Source organism: Podarcis cretensis, assembly GCF_951804945.1.
Source record: "Podarcis cretensis genome assembly, chromosome: 7".
NCBI classification, from domain to species: Eukaryota; Metazoa; Chordata; class Lepidosauria; order Squamata; family Lacertidae; genus Podarcis; species Podarcis cretensis.
Window position 1 is genome coordinate 36,693,350 of NC_137176.1, and position 15,505 is coordinate 36,708,854.

The following is a 15,505-nucleotide window of genomic DNA, read 5'->3' on the forward strand; positions in this document are numbered from 1 at the left end:
AACAACAACAAAATATGTTTTCAGCTTCGCTTAATTAATACAGGAGACTCTTCACACTTTTCCTCAGAGGCTTTATATATTCATAGGTTAAATGCACATTTGAGAAAGATCTACATTTTGTAATTCAAAGGCTTCCATCAAAACATCTTGTTCCACGTGATTTTAGCATCAGGCAGATGGAATGAAGTGGTTTGTCTGAATCACACTCTGAAAAAGGAAGTGCACCAAGGAGGTGTGACTTTGCATAGACACCAAGCAATTAAATGTTTTCATGCAATGCGGCAAACAGGAACTCGTGTGGTTAGTTCTACTGACACTTCTTCTTCTTCTTTTTTTTGTAAAAGCCAATTATAAAATACCATTCCATGTAATTATTATTCCATGATAAATATCATATGCTGCCATGTAATAGCACTATGAGAAAACAACTTTAAAAAACATTTTAATCATAGATGAGTAACTAATAAAGATAGACTTGGCTAATTGATGAATGGACAGTGTTTATAACAAGTAATTAAAGACTGGATATTTTCCAAGACAAGAATGAAAAAAATCCAATAATGAAAGCGCATCTTTGCATCCCCAGATATGGGGATGGTTCTAGGCTGGAATTGCATTGTACCGTGCTAATCCTATACTTGTCTGCTGAGACTTTGAGTTCCATTGAATCCGGTGAGACTTACTTCCAGCTAAGGGTGCATAGAATTGCAGCCTTAGTCATAAAGAGCAAACTAAGCACTTAAGAAAGTGCTTCAGGATCAAACACACACAGGGCTGTCTTAAGCATATGCGGTGCTGGGGTACAAAGATCCCCACCCCCAGATTGCCCTGTCCCAGGCACACAGGAGGGCAGAGCCTGCCGGCCACCTCAGCGTCTCGCTGGCTCAGTGGCCCCCGAAGTCACAGCGCAGATCCGCCTGCAGCAGAAGAGCCCACCGCGGCGCTCCAACCAATGGGTGGGCTCTTCCCCAGACTCAACACTCGGGCCCCGGGCACTCGGCCTGGTGCCCCTAAGAGCCCAGTGCCTGGGTGCCCCGCACCCCTAGCGCATATGGGTAAGATGGCCCTGCATACACAAAAAAACATTTATTTTTTAATTTGTTAGTCATTTTATCATGCCTAGGGCAACCCAAAGCAACTTGCAACAAGCGGATTAAAAACAACAATAACCTCACATAGAAACATTTAAACCAAGAGGAAATGCATTAAAAATGCCCCACCCGCATATAATCTCTGAACCTGAATGTAGCATATAGCCATCATGACTAGCAGCCATCAATGGTCTTATCATCCACATTTTTTTTTCTAACAACCATTTAATATTAGGTGGCTGTGGCCACACCCTACGGCGGCAAATTCTGTTAACTAAGCACTGCACAAAGAAGGACTTCCTTTTGTTCATCAAAAATCTCAATGAATTTCAAGTTTCATAGATCTTATGAACAACAAAAATAATTGGATACAGTGAGAAGAGAAACTATATCAGTTCTTCAGATTAAACATTAGGATTGTGAAGGATGGCTTCAGAAATACTTCTTTTAATTAGTGCCGTGTTAAATTAGCAAGTACTTGGCAACATTTAGGCCCAAATTGGGTTACAGTAGTGTAGTCTTAGTGGGATTTTACATCTGGTGTAAAAGCTCCAGATCCTGCTTTGTGGAGCATATTGCTCCAGTTTTGGGTAATCTGTGTTGGCTTCCATTTCATTACTGGATGGTCTATAAATCACTAAGGTTTACTCTGCCTTTGCAGTGCAACTTAGTTAAATCTCTCCATTAAAAAAAATCTGTTGGGAAGGTTTCTGTATCATAATTTTGTTCTGTTTACAGTGGGTGGGCATCACTGTACTAATTAGTATTTTGTTTGAAAGTACAGTATCCTTTAATTTTGTAAATTTAGTGCTATTTATTAAATAATTGTGTTTACACCTGGGCTTTCCTTCGAAGTGGCATACATGGGGTTGTCCAGTTGATCCTTGCAATAATTCTGCAATATAAGAATAGACTGGGGGAACCTGTCTAAGTCTATTCCAGTTACAGATAGGTAGCCATGTTGGTCTGCCATAGTCAAAACAAAATAAAAAAATTCCTTCCAGTAGCACCTTAAAGACCAACTAAGTTAGTTCTTGGTATGAGCTTTCGTGTGCATGCACACTTCTTCAGATACTGAAGAAGTGTGAAGAAGAACATCTGAAGAAGTGTGCATGCACATCTGAAGAAGTGTGCATGCACACGAAAGCTCATACCAAGAACTAACTTAGTTGGTCTTTAAGGTGCTACTGGAAGGAATTTTTTTATTTTGTTAAATCTATTGCATTTGCTTCATGGCTGAATGGGGCTTTGAAATCAAATGTTCCTTGTTGAAATCTAGCTCTTATAAACTCTGACTGCCAAATCCTAGGGAGCTGAAGGGTGACAATTTATGTAGCAATCCTATGCATGTTTACTTAGAGGAAAGTTCCACTGAGTTCAGTTGGGCTTCTTCCCAGGCAGTGGCAGAGCTTCATGCTCTGGCACCGGGGGACAGACAGCAGGTGGGGGCGGAGCTGGCGTGCTTCCTAGGGGCAGGGCGCACCACCTGCAGGGGCATGGCTGCCATTGCGGGCGAGGGAGCAGTTGCAATGGCACCCTGCTGTTATCGCACTGCCGGGGGCGGCACGCTCCCCCCCCACTCCTCTTCCTCTACCAGTGTTCCCAGGTAAACAGAGTACATTACAGTCATACCTCATGTTGCATTCACTTCAGGTTACGTGTTTTCGTGTTGCATCCCGCAGCAACCTGGAAGTACTGGAATGGGTTACTTCTGGGTTTCGCCGTTCGTGCATGTACAGAAGCACTAAATTGTGCAACGCGCATGCGCAGATGCAGCACTTTGCTTGCATCAGTTCCATGTTACGGATGGGCCTCTGGAACAGATCCCGTCCATAACACAAGGTTCCACTGTATTGGCTTAATAACAACCCTGAGTGCAGCCATCAATTTTTAACAAGCTAGTATGATAGCTTAGACTGAAGGACAGTGACTTTCCAGTTAGCACATGCTAAAGGAAAGAATGGTCATGCTGTAATAGGAATATATAACTTTCTCAGTTTTGCTCTGTAATTTGTTCTGTAGATATTTTCAAAACTGTCTGGGAAACATGAGAGATGCTTCTCTAAAAGTATCGTATGAATTATTTGAATTATTTGTGGTTTGGAAAGTGTTAGTAAAGACATCCATTTGAAGTGACAGCTGGAACATCTGCAAAGTGTGTGGAGAACAACCTGATTATATTTGTTGGATTAACAACAACAAAAAACCATAAATGCTAATGATATATGTTCGCTAATTCAGTGCTGCATGCTCATGCTGCAATAAAACAGTAAGTACGTTTCATTTTTTCGTAATGGATTTCAGCATGGCCCTGCTTTGAAGGGCACACTGGAATAATTTGATTTTTAGAGCTTCATAAAACTCTTTTCTCTGGTTGACAGATGTATATTTATCACATGGTGGCTACAACACCAAGTGGTGCCTTGCAGGTCCATGTGTGAGTGGGCATTCAAGATCAAAAACCATCAATCAAACTTTCATATCGACTCATGTCACCTCAATCGCAGTCCTTTTCAGTGGAGTCATCTCATAGTCAGCTATGAGGTCTCAAAAGTGGCAAATTCATCTGATCTGAGGAGCATGCAGCTGTTTGAACCAACCTTTAGAGTTGTTGTCATCTGCAACAGAGTAACTCAGCTACTCCTTAGGAGTATGAAATATATTGCATACTTAAGCTAATGTTGCTTGTTATTATCTATGTGGTGGGTGCATTGTTTTCTCTCTCTCATAAATGTTATGTTAGATGACATATTGATGTATTATATGACACATACTCCTATCCCCCTTCCCTTATGGTATTATGAACAGTGGTACTTTGGTTCTCAAACTTAATCCATTCCTGAAGTCCTTTCCAAAACCAAAGCATTCCAAAACCAAGGTGCGGTTTCCCATAGAAAGTAATACAAAGTGGATTAATCCGTTCCAGACTTTTAAAAACAACCTCTAAAACAGCAATTTAACATGAATTTCACTATCTAATGAGACCATTGAAAATGAAAATGAAAGCAGTAAACAATGTACTGCAGTCACACAGTCAATCAATCAGTAGCTGAACTGGGTTCCACACAGTCACAAAAACAAAACAAAAAGAGCTACAAAAACAAAAACGCAAAATAAATAGCAAAAACAGACAGACCTCAGTGTAACACTCAAAATGGAAGTGTGGCACTCAAATCGGAAGCATAAGACTCAAAATGGAGAACGTTCGGCTTCCAATAAAAGTTTGCAAACCGGAACACTTACTTCTGTGTTTGCAGTGTTTGGGTTCCAAGTTGTTTGAGTACCAAGGCGTTTGAGAACCAAGGTACCACTGTATATCACACACACAAACACGCAACCACGTACACATATGGTGACATATTGTCAGGTGACAAGCGATTAATAAGTTTAATAAATACTTTTTGGGAAAGATGTTTCTTTCATGCTAGCTTCATGGTAGGGTCTGCCACCATTCCTGTGGCTACAGCTGTCTTGTGCAATGAACTGAGCACCTCCAGGCTGGTCAAACTGGTTTCAAACAGGCCAAGCGGGAACATACTTCAGAAATATCCTTCTCGTCTCTTCTGTTTATACCTGTGTACAGCAACACTCATTCTTCTTTCGTAAACTGTCAGGAAAAACAGGCATATGTTGTTGTTGTTTAGTCAATTAGTTGTATCTGACTCTTTTTGACCCCATGGACCAGAGCATGCCAACATATGTACAGCATATGTACATATGTACAGCATGTGTACAGCAGGGCAAATGAGTAACACCACTAAAAAAATTATTTCCTTTGGCGTCGCATCTGGCCCCCTCAATTATTTGGAGAAGTGAGCGCCCCTGCAGTTAATGTCATGAAGTGGAATACATTTCTTGGGAAAAGCCAGCCACAATGGCCAACCAATGTTCAGAAATGATGAGTGTTTGCAGTCGTACAGCATCTAAAGTGCACTATGTCAGCTACCACTGATTGACATGATCTCAGTAACCATTAATCCAGAGGCAGTATTAAGGAAGGCCAATATAATTATTCTCATATAAATCAAGGTGGGTTTATATTACAGTGGTACCTCGGGTTACATATGCTTCAGGTTACAGACTCCGCTAACCCAGAAATAGTACCTCAGGTTAAGAACTTTGCTTCAGGATGAGAACAGTAATCGCACAGCAGCGGCACGACAGCAGCAGGAGCCCCATTAGCTAAAGTGGTGCTTCAGGTTAAGAATAGTTTCAGATTAAGAACGGACCTCTGGAACAAATTAAGTACATAACCAGAGGTACCACTGTATTTTTAATTGCATTTACATCCCGCTTTATTCTCCAAGGAGCTCAAGGTGGTTCTCCCCTTCCTCATTTAATCCCTACAAGCAACCCTATGAGGTGGGTTAGGCTGAGAGGCAATGACTGGCCCATGGTCACCCAGTAAGATTCATGACTGAGGGGGGAATTGGACCCTGGTCTCCCAGGTCCTGGTATGACACTCTAACCACTACACCACACTAGTTCAGGTAGTTTAGCTTGTTGAAGGCCAACTGGTTACCTGAGATGTGAACCAGAATCTTCTGGGCTCACACAGTTGACTACTAAGCTGTACCAAAACCTAAATGCTGTTGCTCAAATTGGACAAATTGGTGGTGGGGGAAATCTCTTCTAGAAGTTGGCAGAAAATATGAAATAAGGATCAATAAAGAGCGGTTAACTCCCACTCTTATAGCATACAGAAGTGCTATTAAAATATCACTAATCTGAAAGAAGTTGGCAGTACAAGAATCATGTCAATTTTACTCATGTGATTTCAATGGATTCTCCCTCCAAGTGGCATACCTTTCTATCCCTGCTTCCCTCTCACCCACTCTGAAAGACATGCCAACTGACTTTTTTCTCTGGATTCTCTCTGGTTTCTGTTCCACTTCAGAGAATCAGCATTCTTTTTTGGTCACTGTGGGGAGCAAAGCCTTTAAAAATCTTACTGGAAGTAGTTAAATGTCAGCAGAGCCGGCACGATTCTTCGTGCACAGCCAACTTGCTTTCAATGTATTGATGTTTTAATAGTGTTTCTGTATACTATAAAGAATGGGAGTTAACTGCCGTTGATTGATCTTTATTTCTTCTTGTCTGCCAACTCCCAGAAGTGGTGTGGCTTATTACTGGGTAAATTATATTAATCAACCACACTAGCATTTAGCAGGCAGATTTTGAAGATGACTTGGATTTGGAGAATTCACTAATGCTTCCGGGTAATTTGTAGCTTGATAGCATGCACAGACTTAATATTTGATGTACAACAATTCACTCCTACAGCTGTTTAGGATCAGGCTCCCTAGTGAGTCAGTGTGACAACAGCTTAAAACAATCAAGAACTTTCTATACATTGGGCTAAGCCTGCCACACAGTGAACCCTGTAGTCCGGATATTGCCCCTACCATGCCTGATCATTGATCATGCTGGCTGAGGCTGATGGGAGTATGATTCCAACAGCATTCTGCAGAATCACAGGTTGCATCACCAAAAAAAGGAGGACATGGATAACCACAAAACTGGCATAAACAAATTGTGAGCCCCACACAGGATTAGATACAGGGTTGCAGCCCCTCTGGTCAGTAGTGAGAAGTAGTCAGTGTGGTGCTCTGCATATGTTGTTGGACTACAACTCCCATCATCCCTGACATTTGGCCATGCTGGTTCAGACTAATGGGAATTGGAGTTCAGCAGCATCTGGAGGGCACAACATTGGGTACCCCTTCCTTAGCATACGTAGAGTTAAAGAGACTATAGTTGACTGGCTGATTTTGGAATAACGTAACTTTTTTTACTGTTTTTGTCTGTAGTTCTGGAAGAAATTTGAGAAGCACCATGGGGAACCATGTTGGAAAACGGGAACAGAGTACCGAGAAGGCAAAGGTAAGAGAGAGTCTGATTTCAAGCATAGTGCTAACTGGATAACAAATTGAAATAATTTAGAGATAATTTCTTACATTTCCCAGAAGTTTTTATTGCTACTCAAGTTCATGGTTGATGAAAATTTTGATAGGTACAATTTTGTCCCCATCATTTCAGGGCAGCAGCAGGATTTGGCTGTGTCTCATATAACAGCTATAAACTCAGAGTGTTCTTTGGATCAGCGTTTAGGAACGTTGCTCAATATAAAGTATGTTTTTGTTTTTTAATTTGACGTCTAAGCTGCATGATTTTATTTCTCATATACTGTATAAGAAGATCTCCCCACATGGTTCATCCACTGAGGATTCAAAACTGAGTTTTTAATTTTTGTTGTCTTTGCTCTTTTCCCAATAGAAGCCAACATAGACACACACACACCCTCAAAGCACATATATTCTTTTGGGAAACTTGGAAGAGTCTCCTATTTATCCCCGCTAAGGAAAACAGCAAAAGGCGTGGAGGGAGGAATTAATGGCATATTTGATTTGGAGCTTTACAAAAGTCCTTGGATAATTTTGCTGCTGAAGAAGGGGAGGTTCTGTGTGGTGATTAGATGCTGCTGGCTGTACCATTGATATTTAGGTTTGCAAATAAAGTGATTCAGATGTGCTGGTTTCATTTTAACTGTTTCATTTCTCTCTTGCCATTTCCCTTGAAATATGAGCCAGTGACTGGTTTTGCTAGTGTTTCAACATATCCTAAAACACATCTTAAGCAGCATGTATTGGTTTTTGTGTTTTTCCAGAGTCAATTTTCAGAACCAAGTAATACTTTATTGGGAAGGAAATACCCAGAGTAGAGTGCTGAACATGTAGATGAGGCACAGAATTAATTCCTTCTAACATATAACGTGATTTCATTCAATTAACGTTACCGTTCTGTGAACCTTTTCCTGGCATACCTACTATGCTTTTTTACTATGTTTTTATATGTACAGTACCGTAAGCTGCCCAGAGTGGTTGGGGAAACCCAGCCAGATAGGTGGGGTGGTAATAATAATAATAATAATAATAATAATAATAATAATAATAATAATAATAATACTTTGACATAGGATTTCTCCTTCTTTTTAGCTGCATGTGGCAGTCAGGACAACTTTCCAGTGAGATTTCACAAACAACCCCACCTACCTTAGCTGCAGCTGCAGAAACCTGTCTGTCTGACTGTCTGTCTTTCACTCTGTGTTTTTAGTTACTATCTGTTGTCTTTGGTGCAATCACATTGTCACTTCACTCAAAAGGGTTCTGGCAGGTTCTTAGCAATAAGTGCTGAGCATCCACCTTCAGTCACCATATGTGAGAAAGAAGGAAAATCATCCTGACCTGCAAAGGGGGGGGAGTTGGATATGAAATTGTTACAGCTGTATGATTTGAAACACTCATATTATTACTTGGGCAGGTGGTTTAGTGAAGTTAAGGTGCACTTGGGTGACTTCAGCCTAAATACCCTTAAACAAATTGCATATGGCCTGCAGTGTTTTCCAGCTCTCTGGACACTGTGGGCCCACTCCTGCTCTATGGACCACCTCCCTAGGAATTGCTTCTTCTTCCATTTTGTGTATGTGAGAGAAGGAAGGGAGGGATGGGGTGGCACAGAAAGAGAGAGCGCTATGCAATTTCACAACCATGCAGCCTCAGCCAACACCCTCCCCTTCGACTTTACCTGTGGGTCAACAGCTCTTCAAAGGAAAACAATTCCCTTGTACTATACAGTATAGGCATTATGTAGCCAGTGTGGATGTTTTGAATAAAACCTGTGTGCTGAACACCTTCCCTTAATTAGCCAGCTCTGCCAACAAAAGAAGCAATGGACAAACTGGACTGTAGCTTCCTTTAAAATAACCCAGCTGCATTTATGATTCCCTTCTTGTGTCATCAACCTGCTTCTTTTCAGCCTTTCTTTACATGAACTCTTGAATCAGGCTTAGAAAGTCTATTAAAACCACGAAGAGCAGGGGTACAATTACCTTAAAGAGGGGAAATATTGACAATTAAATTTTGCCCCCTTTCTCTTTGCTTTTTGCAAAGCGCTCTTCAAATTGTCTTGTTTCTGAAGTACAAATGTTTAAGATACAGTGTGTTTTGTTGTTGTTGACTTCCCATCAGGCAGCATTCGATCACTGTACTTAAAATAATTAAGGCAGGAGCTGAAAGAGATGTTTTTGCAAGGCAGGAAGTGGCAGTGTTCTTGTGGCTTTGGTCTTCAGGGTGGAAGAGGTAATGGGGAGAGCGGAAGCTTTGTTTTCCCACATTCAGCAGACTTCAGTTTGTATCCAGGCTGATTATACTGTAAATTTAAAAAATGGCATGAACTGCCCTGCAGAAACCAAAGCATGGCTTATCGATAACCTTCTTTTTCTTCAAATTATATTCCTCCCCCCCCCCGCCCCCACCATTTCTGTCTGAAGGTAATTACCCCCACTATGTGCTTTTAAGCTTGTGCATAAAAGATCGAGAGTTAGGGGCGGGCTGGGAGGTGAGCATTTTTTCTGGTGATACTGAGTTGTTCAGGGTCGTTAAAACAAACAAAAAAAGGATTGTGAAGAACTTCAAAAGGACCATTCACTGAGTAAATGAGCGGTAAAATGGCAAATGCTATTCTATGTGAAATAAAATGGCTGATATCCTAATGCCATGACACAAATCTATGGTGCAACTGCATGTTTATTTTTAATCCTGTGAACCACCCTGAGACCTGTGGGTATAGGGCAGTATACTAATAATAATAATAATAATAATAATAATAATAATAGTGATGATGTGTACATTTCTGGTTTTTCCACATAAAAAGGGGGATATTATGGAGTTGGAAAAGGTTCAAAAAAGGGCAGCCAAACTGATCGAGGGGAAGGAGCAACTCCCTTATGAGGAAAAGTTGTGTTATTTGGCACTTTTTAGATTAGAGAAATAATAGTGTAGTAGTAGTAGTAGTAGTAGTAGTAATAATAATAATAATAATAATAATAATAATAATAATAATAATATTTTATTATTTATATCCCGCCCATCTGGCTGGGTTTTCCCAGCCACTCTGGGCGGCTTCCAACAAAATATTAAAATACAATAGTCCGTCAAACATTAAAAGCTTCCCTAAACAGTAAGAAAAGTAAGAAGTGACATTATAGAAGTTTATAAAATGATGCCTGGATAGAGACAAGTTTCTCTCCCTCTCCCTTAAGACTAGAACTTATGGACTTCCAATGAAGCTGAATGCTGGAGGATCTGAAAGGACTTCTTCATGCAGCACCTAGCTAAACGATGGAATGCGTTCACAAATGAGACGGTGGTGGCTGCCAACCTGGATGGCTTCAAAAGAAGATTAGACAAATTCGTAGATATAAAGGCTACCAGTGGCTACTAGCCATGATGCCTATGTTCCACTGTCAGAGGCAGTATGCCTCTGAATGCTAGTGGCTTGGAAAGGCAGGTGGTCAGGGTGCTGTTTCTCTTAGGTCCTGGCTTGAGGGGTTCCCACAGGCATCTGGTTTGCCACTGTGAGAACATGATGTTGGAGAAGATGGGTCATTGGTGTGATCCAGCAGGATCTTCCTATGCCGCCATGTTTGTAAAGAAATAAAAAATAAAATAAAATCCCCATTGATACTGTTGCTGTGCCATAGCAGGGAAGATTATGATTGGTTTATGAGCTCACATATGAGGTTATGGTTCACAGATGATTCTCTTGAAGAATGAGAATTTCAGTTATGAACATATTCATGCCCTCCCCAGAGAAACAGCCACATGTTTAAGACCAAGGAAGTCTAGAAGAAGAGTTGGCATCACCTGAAGGAGAAATTTAATTGTTGTCCCCTCCCCCCACCAAGATTATCGAGCCTGGATAGGAGAGGGAGGAAAGAAGCAACATCACTGATGAAAATAGAAGGAACGTGAGAAGCAAGGGTTGTGGGGAGGGAGTGATGATGTGTTCACTGAGTCTGAGGTGGCATCAGTTACGGCTTTTCACCCTTTTAAGTCTGTGGTGTATGGCCTTTTAGTCTGAAGAACTGTTGGCCATTCAGCTGGGCCTCGGTGGGTCTGCAATTTTGTATGACCCATTTCTAATGGCAATATTTCTTAGACCAGGAGAGTCTGTGTCTGCTTCCAATGCATCTATCCATTCCTGCAGAGACATCAGTTCAATACAAGTCAAATAGCATTTCTGCTTCTTTTATAGCAGCAAGTCATTAATCAAGGGAAGATTAAAGTACCTCTTGGGAGGAACATATCTGGAATAACCACTTCCCTGGAGAGCCTTTGTTACATGGAGGTACTCCCCGCATTATTTTGATGATAAATAGACCTGACAAAGGATCTCTTAAGAATCTGCTCACATATTTCTGGGTTGATATAACAATTTAAACTGGAAGCAGAATTCAGCTCATTAGTTATTAAGACTGACCTGCTGTGATCGTATTCCAGTAACACATGCAGAATCAGAATCTAGAAAGAACTGGAGAAAAGATCAAAGAGAAGGGCAATAGAAGCTAGTGGAGTCTAAAGCAAGGAGAGGGAGTCTGGGGCCTTCCAGGTGCTGTTGAATTTCAACAGCCTGAGCCAGCATGAACAATGGTCAGAGATGATGGGATATGATAGGGGGGGCACTAGGGCTATTCCTACTCTGTAGAGTCCCCAATATTTCCACCTGGCCTGGAGGAGAAAACAGGCCTAGCTGTGAGGTATAATTGGAAAATATTCTACTTTTAAGTTTGCTTAATTCCCGTGAAACAGATTTTCTAGAAGTTCTTCTCATTCTTATTGTGTAATAGACAAGACGCTGAGTATTAAACAGATCACTGACACTTCTATGTGTTTTATTTGCCGTCCCATTGCCCAGAAGATCTAATGAGCCAAATGTGATGGATGATATTTGAGGAGGTAGAAAAGAAGTATGTTGGGAAAGTGCAAACCAGGATTCCTAAGTAATGAGGCATAATACGGCTGAGTTTTCCACTGGCTTTGAAAGAGTGATCAAACTGAAACATAGACTATGTTTTACAAATGAAACCATTTGTCAGGGACTCAGCGGGAGCGCAGGGAGGAGAGGTGATGGAGAGCGAGGGGGGGCAATCCGAGGGCAGTGTAGGAGAGGATGACAGCAGCCCAATAGATTCCGTGAGCCTCTCCAGCGAATCGGAAGATTCACAGAAGGGGGCGCCGATGGGCAGGGCAAGGGGGGACCCAAGGGGGACACCCCAGAAACAAGGGGCCAGCGGGGACTCCCAGAGCAGCAGTTGGAAATCAGGACCAGCTTCCCCACCAGAGCGTAGTGGGGGGGAGGAGTCCCAGGTATCAGAGCCCACATATTCACCACCAGCGAGAGAAGAGGAGTCAGGGGTGGCCACGCCTCCATCGGAGAGCGAGGGAACGGTCAAGAGGAAAGTTGCAGGCTGGGCGCGCGCGCCAAGTTCAAATGTACAGGCGAGCGGCACAGAAGGTAGCCCGGATAGGGAACCAGGTCCTAAAGCCCGCCGGAAGGAGGGGGAAGAATCATCAGGGTCAGCGTCAGAGGAGTCCAGGAAGGATGAAACCCTAGCGGGCAGGAGGGCCCAGAGGAGAAAGGAACTTAGGAAGAGGTGGAGCAAGGCGAGAGTCTTAAACTGGTGTGGAAGGGGCGGAGACTCAGACGGGACTTCGCCGGTCTAGGGTTGAGACGTAGAGCTGCGCGCTGCGGCTTTAAAATGGAAACTGAACCTCAATAAAGACTTTTGTACATAACTACAGCCTAGCGTTGGTCCTCTGTGAGCTGGGACCTGGAGGCAGCTCTGACACCATTGATTGAAGCAAAAGGTCTTTTTTGCAGATGAGCAAATTCCCTGTTCTGCTCTCCTTTTCCCATATGTGCACACCTATGTATATATTTTTATTTTTGTTGTGGGCATGCTATACAGATAGCCTTCTCTGCTGCATCTACTTTTTTTATTGAGCTGGAGTGACCAGAACTCCTCTGAGTCTTCCTGATCAGAAACAGAGTATGCTCATGAGCTTCCCAGATACTTTTGGGCTGTCCATAGCTGAAAGCAGAGTCACATCTTGAAAGTGAATCTTAGGCGCCTCATGGAATAGAAGGGCATAGGTAGGTGTAATTAGCCGAAGACAATTGCTATTTTGATAAGCCATGTCCACATTCTCTCATTTGATAAACATTGTCTCTCACCAGTGGCAGAGATGTGATACAGATCCACTCTATCTGAAAATAAAATCATCAGGATAACTTTTAACTGGAGAGAGAACTCATAGTTCATAGCAAATTCATTAAGATAAGTCTCTCTGTGTGTGTGTGTGAGAGAGAGAGAGAGAGAGAGAGAGAGAGAGAATCACTTTTCATATATTTTTCATATTTTTTGTGTTTCTGCCCAACAATAAATTGTGTAGGATATCCTTAGTTATAATGTTCCAGATATTATTGCAAATTTACAACAATCCAAAAATAACACCCTTCATTTTCAGCAAATTTCTTCCTGCATTTTCCAGTTACTTAAATCAGAGCCTTTGTTAATTGTAGCAATTGATCAATCTCTCTTCTTTCTCCCCCCCCTTTTTTTTAAAAACAGCAACTGATGATCAAAATGCAATTTTTTGCTAGCTAATCCCAAGGGGGTTATATGCCTAGCCAGATACATTTCCACAGTATGTTTCCAAGTTACTTCCTTTGCTCAGTTAGAGATGGTCTTTATTTCCATAATTCTTTCATAGAATCATAGAATCATAGAGTTGGAAGAGACCACAAGGGCCATCGAGTCCAACCCCCTGCCAAGCAGGAAACACCATCAGAGCACTCCTGACATATGGTTGTCAAGCCTCTGCTTAAAGACCTCCAAAGAAGGAGACTCCACCACACTCCTTGGCAGCAAATTCCACTGTCGAACAGCTCTTACTGTCAGGAAGTTCTTCCTAATGTTTAGGTGGAATCTTTTTTCTTTCCACTGTTACGGTTTTGCCTCTTTAGATTCCCCTCTTTGCCTGCCTTGTTAGAAGGAGAACTTAATCTTGATGGAGCAGTTGTGTTTACTGTGCTGCCATCCGCTATTTTACTTCAAGACAGCTTACTCCATAGGTTCTGTCACCAAATAATGCTCAGCTGAAAAAAGATTGAAATGTTTCTTATCCGTAGGGTATGTTCTGGAAATGAACTTGGGCTTCTTTCTGGTATTGCTGTTCTCATGTCAGCACATGTACTTGTTACTGCTGTCTGGAATTTGTTGTTTTCAAATATAATTTGTGTTTACTAGAAATAGCACATTAATATCCTGGAATGCTATAACGGCCTTAAAAACATGGCCCCCGTGATTGATGGATCATTGGTATGTCTATTACATTATGAAAGAAAGGGTAACTAGAACGACAGGCTGTTTTTGGCATGTCCAATTGCAATTAAAATTGATACCTTCCTTTAACCACAAGATGTCATTAAACATCCCCTTTCATTTCCCAGGATAGTTTCTGGAGTTGCATTTGACCAAATGAGACGTGTGAGATAAGTTTCTTTTAAGTTTCAACCTGTAGTCTAGCTGTACAAGAGAACTTTTTTTGAAAACAACAACAACTGTATAGATATGACACACCATGTTTGGGTGAAAAATAATGGATTGTTTCTAGCAGAACAGGACTTTCTATTTGTAGATGAATCAGCTGTCACCTGGGAATGAAAGGCAACAAGCCACTCCCTGCTATGGTATTTGGGTGAGTCATTTCCTTGCAATTTCCACATCTTCGCTAGAAATCATAGATATTTATCTGAAGCTGCTACGGAAATTTCATGTGATATGAAGCTCTCTTCTTGCTAGACTTTCTGAGGTCAGCCAAATATTGTGCAAATGCCACTGTTGTTGTAAATAAACAAAACAAAACACTAAAATGCAACAGTTAATGCTTCTGATTTAGTATTTAGCTAGCCACATCTACCTGGTTTTAGTTTTTTTCTTAAATCTAAGGGAAATCTATATAAATCATTAGCATTGTTGCATCCGCCTATGATTTGCACGTCATGGCTTGTATCTAAGGAAATGCTGAGTCAACGCCCTGTCAGTGCAAGGATTCCTGCTTGTGCAACACAGCTTCCCCTCTCTCCTTCCCCCATGTCCCCCTTGGTCTGTTCTGGGGCTTCCCCCCTACCCTCCAGAGCAGATTTGTAGCAAACTTGTAGGGGCACTTGCAGGAATCTTTCCATTGATGCAACACTTACTTAGTGCAGTATTAGATACAAGCCCATAAGCTTCTGTAATGTAACACACTTGCTGATCAGTTACTTTGATTTGATTATAGCATTTTAAGGAAGATATTTACATAGTAAAGCAAGAATGAAGAAAGTGTAGCCATTCAGATGGTGCTGGATTCTCATCAGTCCTGGCCACCATGACCAATAACCAGGAATTATGCTATTTAATATCTGTTGGAAGCCATAAGACTTATATTTTTGCTCAGGCCTTCCGCAGTTATTTGTGTTGAAGCTTTGTATTTTCTGAAGCTGCTTTTAATGTTACAGGTTTTATATTG

At 41.5% G+C, this 15,505-nt stretch overlaps 1 protein-coding gene and 1 long non-coding RNA gene across 4 annotated transcripts in view; one reads left to right on the top strand and one right to left on the bottom strand.

Moving 5' to 3' along the window:
- The window catches only part of MBP (myelin basic protein), a 102,581-nt gene that overhangs the window by 19,992 nt on the left and 67,084 nt on the right, over positions 1-15,505 (top strand). The window contains exon 2 of one of the 3 annotated variants that reach the window (XM_079983820.1): positions 6,902-6,974. The exons of the other annotated variants lie outside the window; for them this stretch is intronic. Within the exon in view, the coding sequence (XP_079839946.1) occupies positions 6,927-6,974 (48 nt within the window). The 5' untranslated portion in view covers positions 6,902-6,926. The remainder of the gene's footprint in view (positions 1-6,901; positions 6,975-15,505) is intronic. 3 annotated transcript variants of the gene reach the window in all.
- LOC307221049 lies at positions 55-4,685 on the bottom strand. Its single transcript, XR_013841303.1, has 2 exons — positions 4,490-4,685; positions 55-207 (listed from the first exon to the last, which is right to left on the bottom strand). It is a non-coding gene; the product is annotated as an uncharacterized lncRNA (long non-coding RNA).